Source organism: Lethenteron reissneri, unplaced genomic scaffold (assembly GCF_015708825.2).
Source record: "Lethenteron reissneri isolate LAM-NWPU_2019-01 unplaced genomic scaffold, ASM1570882v1 scaffold_1494, whole genome shotgun sequence".
NCBI lineage: Eukaryota > Metazoa > Chordata > Hyperoartia > Petromyzontiformes > Petromyzontidae > Lethenteron > Lethenteron reissneri.
Window position 1 is genome coordinate 23267 of NW_026891217.1, and position 11463 is coordinate 34729.

General features: G+C 50.2%; 1 protein-coding gene across 1 annotated transcript in view; it reads right to left on the minus strand.

Annotated features, from left to right (window-relative positions):
• LOC133362473 (pappalysin-1-like) overlaps positions 1 to 9593 on the minus strand; it is a gene marked incomplete at both ends in the record, with an annotated part of 30864 nt that extends 21271 nt beyond the window's left edge. Inside the window, 2 exons of the mRNA XM_061581422.1 lie at positions 8303 to 8471; positions 9392 to 9593. Of these exons, the coding sequence (XP_061437406.1) occupies positions 8303 to 8471; positions 9392 to 9593 (371 nt within the window). The remainder of the gene's footprint in view (positions 1 to 8302; positions 8472 to 9391) is intronic.
• Positions 9594 to 11463: the final 1870 nt, after the last annotated feature.

The following is an 11463-nucleotide window of genomic DNA, read 5'->3' on the forward strand; positions in this document are numbered from 1 at the left end:
CTCGTTGTTGTGAGCGTCGCTCCTCTGCCCTCCGTTGTTGTTGGAGGGCGACTGCCTCCAACTGCCCAGTAGCGTCCTTCACGAGCCTCCTCCACTGAGGCCGATCTTGACACCGCTGGTACCAGTCATCGGCAAGTCCACTCAGCTCCACGTCCTCCTGTACCACATCACTCCCTCTTCTCTAGCCCGTGCCGCGCCCGTTTAGCCCCCTCTATCTGGCCAAACAAGAGCTGTTTAGGCATGCGGTGGCTGGGCATGCGGGCTACATGACCCAGCCAACGCAGCCTCGCCTGCCGGAGGAGCTCACCGATGGGACTTTGCCCAGATCTTTCACACACACACGCGCACACTTGTCAACTCATGAGTAACATCAATTGCAATGCCTCGAGGCATCTAATCACATCATGAGTTTGGCAATACCCAAATATGATAAATCAGCTGATGCATTCATCATCATCTTCAGTCAATTCAATGCTGGATGAAGGCCTCTCCCCCCCCCCCAAGCCTTCATCATCCCTTGGTCCTGCAATGTGGCAATCCATCTCGTACTCACACACGCCAGCTGTCTTTTCCGCTCCATCTCCCCGGTCCCCTCACCTGGCTGCCAATCCGTCATGAATCTCGACCGTCACGAGGCCATCATCCCACGCGGTGACGGCCTCCTGCCCAAGCCCACGTGCTGCTCCCAGCCGCTAGCATGGTGCATCCAACCTGCGCCGTGCACGCACCTATCCACACTTCTTGGCGCACTGTTCCACTATTGTAACCATTTTATTTTTCCAGCATTCCATGTTTCCAAAACCATGTAAACCATTGCGTGCAATTCCTGTACGACAGTTACAGTGTCATTCCTAAGGCATCAGAAAGGGGAGGTTGCAAACACGCTCAAGGGAAGGCACTGAACGTATAAATGGCCCCCGGGAAAAACAATAACAGCCACAGGAGGTCCCCGTGAAACTTAGTGCATATTCGAGTGCGTGTGTGTCACTGTAAATGTGTGTGTGTGTCACTGTAAATGTGTGTCATACTGTAAATGTGTGTGTGTCATACTGTAAATGTGTGTGTCATACTGTAAATGTGTGTGTGTCACTGTTAATGGTGTGTGTGTCACTGAATGTGTGTCACTGTAAATGTGTGTGTGTGTTACTGTAAATGTGTGTGTGTGTTACTGTAAATGTGTGTGTGTCACTGTAAATGTGTGTGTGTCATACTGTAAATGTGTGTGTCACTGTTAAGTGTGTGTGTGTCACTGTTAATGTGTGTCACTGTAAATGTGTGTGTGTTACTGTAAATGTGTGTGTGTTACTGTAAATGTGTGTGTGTGTCATACTGTAAATGTGTGTGTCACTGTTAATGTGTGTGTGGTCACTGTTAATGTGTGTCACTGTAAATGTGTGTGTGTGTTACTGTAAATGTGTGTGTGTGTTACTGTAAATGTGTGTGTACTGTAAATGTGTGTGTGTGTCACTGTAAATGTGTGTCACTGTAAATGTGTGTGTGTCACTGTAAATGTGTGTGTTACTGTAAATCTGTGTGTCACTGTATAATGTGTGTGTCACTGTAAATGTGTGTGTCACTGTTAATGTGGTGTGTCACTGTAAATGTGTGTCATTGTATAATGTGTGTGTTACTGTAAATGTGTGTCACTGTAAATGTGTGTGTCACTGTAAATGTGTGTGTCACTGTAAATGTGTGTCACTGTAAATGTGTGTGTCACTGTTAATGTGTGTGTCACTGTTAATGTGTGTCATTGTATAATGTGTGTGGTTACTGTAAATGTGTGTCACTGTAAATGTGTGTGTCACTGTAAATGTGTGTGTCACTGTAAATGTGTGTGTCACTGTTAATGTGTGTGTCACTGTTAATGTGTGTCATTGTATAATGTGTGTGTGTTACTGTAAATGTGTGTCACTGTAAATGTGTGTGTCACTGTAAATGTGTGTGTCACTGTAAATGTGGTGTGTCACTGTAAATGTGTGTGTGTTACTGTAAATGTGTGTGTCACTGTAAATGTGTGTCACTGTAAATGTGTGTGTGTCACTGTAAATGTGTGTGTGTCACTGTAAATGTGTGTGTGTCACTGTAAATGTGTGTGTGTCACTGTAAATGTGTGTGTGTCACTGTAATGTGTGTACTGTAAATGTGTGTGTCACTGTAAATGTGTGTGTTACTGTAAATGTGTGTGTGTGTCACTGTAATGTGTGTGTGTCACTGTAAATGTGTGTGTGTCACTGTAAATGTGTGTGTGTCACTGTAATGTGTGTGTACTGTAAATGTGTGTGTCACTGTAAATGTGTGTGTGTACTGTAAATGTGTGTGTTACTGTAAATGTGTGTGTACTGTAAATGTGTGTTCACTGTAAATGTGTGTGTGTCACTGTAATGTGTGTGTCACTGTTAATGTGTGTGTTCATTGTAAATGTGTGTGTCACTGTAATGTGTGTGTCACTGTAAATGTGTGTGTCACTGTAAATGTGTGTCACTGTAATGTGTGTGTGTACTGTAAATGTGTGTGTACTGTTAATGTGTGTGTTCACTGTAATGTGTGTGTCACTGTAATGTGTGTGTTACTGTAAATGTGTGTCACTGTAAATGTGTGTGTCACTGTAAATGTGTGTGTGTCACTGTAAATGTGTGTGTGTCACTGTAAATGTGTGTGTGTGTTACTGTAAATGTGTGTGTCACTGTAAATGTGTGTGTCACTGTAAATGTGTGTCACTGTAAATGTGTGTGTGTGTCACTGTAAATGTGGTGTGTGTCACTGTAAATGTGTGTGTGTCACTGTAAATGTGTGTGTGTCACTGTAAATGTGTGTGTCACTGTTAATGTGTGTGTTACTGTAAATGTGTGTGTCACTAGTAAATGTGTGTGTGTTACTGTAAATGTTGTGTGTGTCACTGTTAATGTGTGTGTCACTGTAAATGTGTGTGTGTCACTGTAAATGTGTGTGTGTCACTGTAATGTGTGTGTTACTGTAAATGTGTGTGTCACTAGTAAATGTGTGTGTGTTACTGTAAATGTGTGTGTTACTGTAAATGTGTGTGTGTTACTGTAAATGTGTGTGTTACTGTAAATGTGTGTGTGTCACTGTAATGTGTGTGTGTCACTGTTAATGTGTGTGTGTTATTGTAATGTGTGTGTGTTATTGTAATGTGTGTGTCACTGTAATGTGTGTGTCACTGTAAATGTGTGTCACTGTTAATGTGTGTGTGTTACTGTAAATGTGTGTGTGTGTTACTGTTAATGTGTGTGTGTGTGTTACTGTAAATGTGTGTGTCACTGTTAATGTGTGTGTTACTGTAAATGTGTGTGTGTTACTGTAAATGTGTGTGTGTCACTGAATGTGTGTGTACTGTAAATGTGTGTGTGTTACTGTAAATGTGTGTGTCACTGTTAATGTGTGTGTGTTACTGTAAATGTGTGTGTCACTGTAAATGTGTGTGTGTTACTGTAAATGTATGTGTGTGTCACTGTTAATGTGTGTGTGTTACTGTAAATGTGTGTGTCACTGTTAATGTGTGTGTGTTACTGTAAATGTGTGTGTCACTGTGTGTGTCACTGTGTGTGTGTCACTGTGTGTGTGTCACTGTGTGTGTGTTACTGTAAATGTGTGTGTGTTACTGTAAATGTGTGTGTGTGTCACTGTAAATGTGTGTGTGTGTATTACTGTAAATGTGTGTGTGTCACTGTATAATGTGTGTGTGTTACTGTAAATCTGAGTGTCACTGTAAATGTGTGTGTCACTGTAAATGTGTGTGTCACTGTAAATGTGTGTGTCACTGTTAATGTGTGTGTCACTGTAAATGTGTGTGTTACTGTAAATGTGTGTGTCACTGTAAATGTGTGTGTCACTGTAAATGTGTGTGTCACTGTAAATGTGTGTGTGTCACTGTAAATGTGTGTCACTGTAAATGTGTGTGTGTGTTACTGTAAATGTGTATGTCACTGTAAATGTGTGTGTGTGTTACTGTAAATGTGTATGTCACTGTTCATGTGTGTGCCACTGTAAATGTGTGTCACTGTAAATGTGTGTGTCACTGTAAATGTGTGTCACTGTAAATGTGTGTGTGTGTCACTGTAAATGTGTGTGTGTGTCACTGTAAATGTGTGTGTCACTGTAAATGTGTGGTGTGTCACTGTGTGTGTGTCACTGTTGTGTGTATCACTGTGTGTGTGTGTCACTGTAAATGTGTGTGTCACTGTAAATGTGTGTGTGTCACTGTAAATGTGTGTGTGTGTGTCACTGTAAATGTGTGTGTGTGTCACTGTGTGTGTGTGTGTCACTGTGTGTGTGTGTCACTGTGTGTGTGTCACTGTAAATGTGTGTGTGTGTGTCACTGTGTGTGTGTGTCACTGTGTGTGTGTGTGTGTCACTGTGTGTGTGTGTGTGTCACAGACGCCATGACCACCACAGTGGCTAAACGGGGGCTCTGGACGGGTGTGAGGGGCTGGTAACCCCTCCACCTTCAATTAACCACCACTAAACCACGAATTAAACATAAACCTGAAACAAATAAGCTTGTGCCGGAGGCCCCGGGGGGTCAGGCTTTTATGACGTCTCCTGGCCAAACCCCATTTGGCGGAGCCAGGAGATTGAATTTTCACCCTCGGGGCTCCTCCAGAAACAACAAAAAACCATTGCGGATGGCCACGTGGAATGTTCGAACGCTCACTGCGGAGGAGAGGCTGCCACTCCTCTGTCGGGAGCTGGACCGGTACCGCCTGGATCTCTGTGGCATTCAGGAGGTCCGGTGGACCGGTTCTGGCTCCTGCCACCATGAGGGGTGGACAGTCCTCTACTCGGGGCAGGAGACTGCCAAACAACAGGGTGTGGCTCTTCTTCTGAACAAAAGAATGAAGGGGGCGTGGGAGCGTGGCGGTGAGGTGTGGGAAGCTGTAAGCCCCAGGATACTTTGGGCTCGCCTTCCCATCAACCAGAGGCGAGGAGTGGTGGTCGTGGTTACTTATGCCCCCACCGAAGACGAACATCCGTGGAGGGATGCAGGCAAAGCCGATGAGTCAGACTCTTTCTATGACCTCCTGTCACAGGTGCTGGCTAAAGTGGCCACTCGGGACAGAGTCATCTTGTTGGGTGACTTCAATGCCCGAGTTGGTCATGATGCTGGTACCTGGTCTGGAGTGATTGGAAGGCATGGGCCAGATCAGCTCAATAATAACGGTAGGAGGCTGCTAGATTTTTGTGCAGCCCATGGGCTTGTAATTACCAACACGCTGTTCCGGCATCGGCGCATCCACACAACATCATGGATACATGCCGGGTCCAAGCAAGAACATCTGCTGGACTACATAGTGACGGACCAGCGGATGCGAGCCCATGTCCTTGACACCAGGACCTACCGTGGAGCTGATCTGTCCTCTGACCATCGACTAGTCATCTGTAAGATGCGCCTGCCTTTCTTCCACTCCGGTGGTGGGTGTACACCCAGGATCCCATTCCAACCAAAAGTGGACTGGTCTCAGTTAGCTGATGAAAGTTGCAAGCGAGAATTTCATCATCGCTTGCAGCTGGGGTTGGCATCGTCCCCCACTCCACCTGATGTCGAGGGAAATGGGCGAGGTTTAAGACTGTGACTCATGCAGCTGCAATGGCTGCTTTGGGTACGCGGTCCAGACCTCCCCAGAAACCCTGGCTGACAGAGGAGGTGTTCAGGTTAATTGAGAAAAAGCGTCAGGCCCACTCTCATCGCCTACAGCATCCCACGTCAGAGAATGAGGAGGTTTACCGCAGCCTTCGCTCAGAAGTTCGGAGAGCCGTCAGGCGCTGTAAGGATGGGTGGTGGTCGCGGGTTGCTGAGGAGATGGAGTCTGCCTCAGTGGCCCGTGATCACAAATCACTATTTAACTCCATCAAAAAAGTAACCTGCAGCGCCACACCTATTACCATCATTAGAGGAAAAAACGGTGATCCAATCTCCGACCCCCAGGAACAGGTTTGCAGATTTGCTGAGCATTTCTGTGAGGTCCTGGGGGAGGGAAATTCTCTCAGCCAGGAAAACATCATGGCACAAAGTGGTGATAACCCTGCTGAGGCTGCGGTGCCTCAAATATTGGAAGAGGTCACCCCCTGTGAGTGGCTGGCTGAGGTGCCATCTGTTGAGGAAGTACTGAAGGCGATCCGGAGTCTGAGACCAGGAAGGCACCGGGCAGAGATGATCTCCCAAGCGAAATGCTGAGGGAGGGTGGCGTTGTGCACAGACTGCCCTATATGACATCATAACAACAGTCTGGACCACTGGACGGGTTCCGCAGGACTGGAAGGATGCCCTGGTGGTTCCCCTCTTTAAGAAGGGGGACCGTACCGACTGTAACAACTACAGGGGCATCTCACTCCTCAGTGTGCCGGGTAAGGTCCTGGCAAGGATTATTCAACATCGCCTTGCTAGGCACGCTGAGGAGAGGCTTGCGGAGCCCCAATGCGGTTTCAGGAAAGGGCGGTCCTGCACAGATGCCATATTTTCTGTCCGTCTGCTACAGCAGAGGTGTAGGGAATTCCAAAAAGACCTACATCTCTGCTTATTGACCTGGTCAAGCCTATGATACCATCAGTAGGACTGGGCTCTGGGTTGTTCTTCGTGCTTTCGGAGTCCCTGACCCTCTGCTCACGATCATTAAGGACCTTCATGATGGTGAGCGGGCCCGGGTAAAACTACGTGGCCGGGAGTCGGAGCCTTTCCCTGTACACCTTGGGGTGCGACAGGGATGTCCTCTGGCTCCCACATTATTTAACATCTATTTTGACCGCGTAGTTCGTGAAGCCTTCAATAGCTGTACCGGGGGAATTTCCATTTGGTACAGATATAATGGGAGGCTGATCGACGCCCGGGTGCGATCAAGGGATGGCTCCCTATTGGTCAACCACGTTATGTATGCCGATGATTTGGTAATAGCTGCTCATTCAGAAGAGGAGTTGGAGGCGCTGCTGCTGAGACTGGAGCGTGCCACTAAGAGGTGGGGCCTTACCATCAGCCCCACCAAAACTAAGCACCTGCCTGGGTATTTTGTACCATCGGACACTCCACCCCACAACTCCCAATTGGTGATGGGGCAGTTGTGGAGAGAGTGGAGAGTTTCCCATACCTGGGCAGTGTGCTTATGACCGGCTCCAGTCTATCAGCAGGTCTCACTCCGAATCAGTCGAGCGGCAATATCTTTTCATCGGTTGCGTAACGCTGTGTGGAAGCTACCTGGTCTGTCGCTCCACGAAGCTTCAGGTCTTCTCGGCCACGGTCATTCCCTCCCTTCTCTACGCTTGCGAGACGTGGACCCCCCTGGTGGAGCATCTTCGCCGGTTGGAAACATTTAGGCTGGCCTGCCTACGATCCATCCTGGGTTTAACCAGGCTGGATTGTGTGAGGAGCTCACAAATCCTTGAAAGATCTGGGCAAAGTCCCATCAGTGAGCTCCTCCGGCAGGCAAGGCTGCGTTGGCTGGGTCATGTAGCCCGCATGCCCAGCCACCGCATGCCTAAACAGCTTTTGTTCGGCCGGATCGAGGGGGCTAGACGGGCGCGGCACGGGCTGGAGAAGAGATGGAGTGATGTGGTACAGGAGGACGTGGAGCTGAGTGGACTTGCCGATGACTGGTACCAGCGGTGTCAAGATCGGCCTCAGTGGAGGAGGCTCGTGAAGGACGCTACTGGGCAGTTGGAGGCAGTCGCCCTCCACAACAACGGAGGGCGGAGGAGCGACGCTCACAACAACGAGCGGAGCGCCGGGTGGCTAAAGCACAGCAAGTTGGCACAGTAGGGGGCACAGGTGGTGCATCAGCCAGTCATCTCGGTCATCTCGGTCAGTCGACCCGTGGCACCTGGGTCTGCCCCGTGACCTCCTGCCAGCGGGCTTTCGACACTTCACGTGGCCTCAAGGTGCACTTGGCCTGGCACAAGCATCGTGGTGACGTCACCGCCACTTAGTGGCGAATGGCGGTTGTTGTTGTTGTGTGTGTGTGTCAGTGTGTGTGTGTGTCACTGTGTGTGTGTGTCACTGTAAATGTGTGTGTGCGTGTGCGCGCTGCGCTACAAACCCGGCGACCTGAGTTTGATTCCTGTTCACAGCCAACGCCAGTGACGATTATCTGAAGCGGTGCTGGGCCTCCCCCAGGCCACGAGTGTGTGGCGCGGCGGCGTGTGGTCACCATCGCCACGCCAGAGACACAGACGCGGCCGGGCGCGCTGCTGCCCACCGACCCCCTCGTGCTGACAGCACGTGCCCCCAACAACAAGTCCGTCGAGGCTACGTGGGGGCGGGGGGGGGATCTTTGTGCTCGTGCGAGGTGTGCGGGACCTTGCTGGCGCTGGCGGTGCTGCAGTTGACCCAGCAGCGGGAGCCGAGCTGCCAGCGCTGCGTGCACGTGTAGGAGCCGTGCAGCACTGGCGGCAGCGGGGGGCACTGCACGGGCACGCAGCCGCCCTCCTCCCAGTGGCCACTGTCCGTGCACCTCACCTTGAACCCCCTGGGGGAGGGGCGGGCGGCGGCAGGAGCCGGGTGATTTGCGAGCGTGTTGGCTGTGCGCACGTGTGTGTGTGTGCTCGCCATCTAAAACTATTAAACATTTTTTTCTTCCCCAGGTAAGGTCCACGGAGCTGTAGTCGCTCTTTTTCAGAAGTGACCTTGCCACAAATGACAGCAGTGAAACAATCTTGATGTGAAGTTTTCGTGACTGCAGGGATCCATACTCTTTGGCTCTTTCGGTAAGGCCGTCATCAGGTGGGACAAGCACAGCAAGAAACAATCGCTGAAGTGGGCAAAAGGGCTGTCGTGACAAGAGGCTATATAGGTAAGAAGCAGTGAAGGTTTTAACCTGGTTAATAACATCATTCCAATGATCGCTCAATTTGTATCCATCTTCTCGGTTGATGTTATGTCTATGTTTATATATCTGGATGGCTTCATGAACAAACCTTTGATAGTAGCCCGAAGGTTTGCAGAGTACCCTGGTCTCGGAAAAAACAATATTAGGAGAGCCCACAGCGTCATAGCGATGGTCAGCCACGCGGAGGTATTGGTTCTGCCGTGTTTCAGATCTTCCTTGTCGTTTCGTTTCCCCAATGTAACAGCCCTACAGGTGCAACTTAGTTTGTAGACTCCAGGATATTGTTGTCACGTGACGAAAACAACCGCGCAAATTTATGACTGCAAAATAATCGCGATGCGTTTGTAGAAAGGTGTATTACACACGTACGTGGGGACACAGCCAATCCTTAACATTTGCCAACATTTGGAACGATGATTCCGGCATTGAGCGCCCCACACGTGCGCGTGACGTGCACCCAGGGCACGGTGTTTGTGAGCACACACGTCTGCTCGCGTTCCATGACCGTGGCGGGGTGCTGGTGTGCCGAGGGTAGCGGGAGGTGTGGAAGCGGGCTTTACTTGCGACTGGTGAGCGGCACGTGGTGTCCCGGCTCGCAGCGATACTTGCAGGAGGAGCCGACCTCCTGTCCGTCGTGTTTGCAGCGGTCGGTGCGCGCCACGGCGTTGGCCATGGGCGGCGGGGCCCGGCACGTCAGCTGGCAGTACGCCTCCGGCAGGGACCACAGTCCGTCCTCCTGGCACCGCAGCTCTGCGCTCGCACCTGGCGTCCCCGCGGAAGGACAAACGCAAAGACGTTCGGCGTCACAATCCGTCGTCGGCGATCGTGTTTGCCGCGGCGGCGATTAAAGCCGGAGGGAGAATGACGATGGTTCTCGGTGCTCCCCTCTTCACAGTGTTAAAACTATTAAACTAGTTTTTATTTTACCAGGTAAGGTCCACCGAGCTCTCTGGCTCTTTTTCAAAATTTCACACGATGGCGAGCCAACGAAGGGTGGGTAATCATCGCGTGGAAATTCCTAGCAGTCAACAAATAATCAAAACGCACATTCATTCGAAATGTGGAGGGAAAAACGGGAAGAATCGGAGAAACGTCCATGAGATCGCCGGGAGAGAGAGAGAGAGAGACGCGCAGACTCCATATAGACAACAGGCATCAGGGTCGGGATCGAACCCACGACCTCTTGTATACCAGGCGAGGTAGTTAACATCTCCTAGCCACCGTGATGATGATGAGTGAGAGAGAGACGCGCAGACTCCAAATAGACAGCAGGCGTCAGGGCCAAGATCGAATCCACAACCACACAACCGCAAACACTTACGGATGTCCTTGGCGAAATGCAAAGGTGCTGCAATGTGCAAGTATATTTTACACTTACATTGTAAAGTATGTGTAATGTAGCAGCTTCCAGAGACACCTTGTTCAGTCAGATGTACATTTATTATGAATTTAATGGCGAATGGCGGTTGTTGCCATGTATACGTACATGTCTGTGCGTGTGTGTGTGTGCGTAAGTTCATGTGTGTGTGGCTCTATGTGCGTGTGTGAGTCGATGGGTTTGTGTGGAGTCTGTGTGTCAGTCGATGTGTGTACGGCAGTGTGTCTGTGTGTGACAGTCCATGTGTGTGTGCGTCGATATGTGTCTGTGTACGTCCATATGTATGTCTGTGTGTATGTGTGAGTCGATGTGTGCGTGGGTCCATGTGTATCTCTTAGTCGATATTGTGTGTAAGTCCATATGTATGCTTAGGTCGATGTATGTGTGAGAGTCTACGTATGTGTGTGTGTGCGAGTCCATATGTGTGTCTGTGTAAGTCGATGTTTGTGGTGTGTGGGTCGATGTGTGTGTCTGTTGCCCGGGCAACGGGGTACTTACCGCTAGTCATTCATCAAGTCCACCGACTCGCCGCTAACTTAACGAGTAACCGCGAGTTGACTACAGACACAGCTGGGTAACTTCTACGCGACGCTCCCGTGTAGTTGGCTGGCTACACAGGAGCGGAAGGAGACACCGTCACTCTCCAAGAGCACAAGGTGCCCCCGTTCCAGGACGACGAAGACGACCCGCTCCAAGATGACGACGGTGACGACAGCTTCTTGGTTCCCCCACAACAACAGCAGCAGTAGCAGCAGCAGTAGCAGCAGTAGCAGCAGTAGCAGCAGCAGCAGTAGCAGCAGAGCAGAGTAGCAGCAGCAGCAGTAGCAGCAGCAGCAGCAGCAGCAGTAACAGCAGCAGTAGCAGCAGTAGCAGCAGCAGCAGCAGTAGCAGCAGCAGTAGTAGCAGTAGCAGCAGTAGCAGCAGCAGCAGTAGCAGCAGTAACAGCAGCAGTAGCAGCAGAAGTATCAGTAGCAGCAGCAGTAGTAGGAGCGCAGCAGCCAGAGCCCTGTTCCACGCCGGCTTTTAAAAACCCTCTTCCCGAGCCATCTCTCGCCGCACCTGGCCCCCGTCCTGGCTCTGTCCCAATGACTATTCACCACCGTGAGATCCGTGCTCATCACACTGCCCTGTCGGTGCCCGTCGCATCAATCATTATTGACAACCACTCAGGTCCCACGTTACCCTTACGTGAGACCCCCCTGCCTGGTCCCTCTCATCCGGAATCTATGGGAATGGAGGTTGCCGGTCAATCAA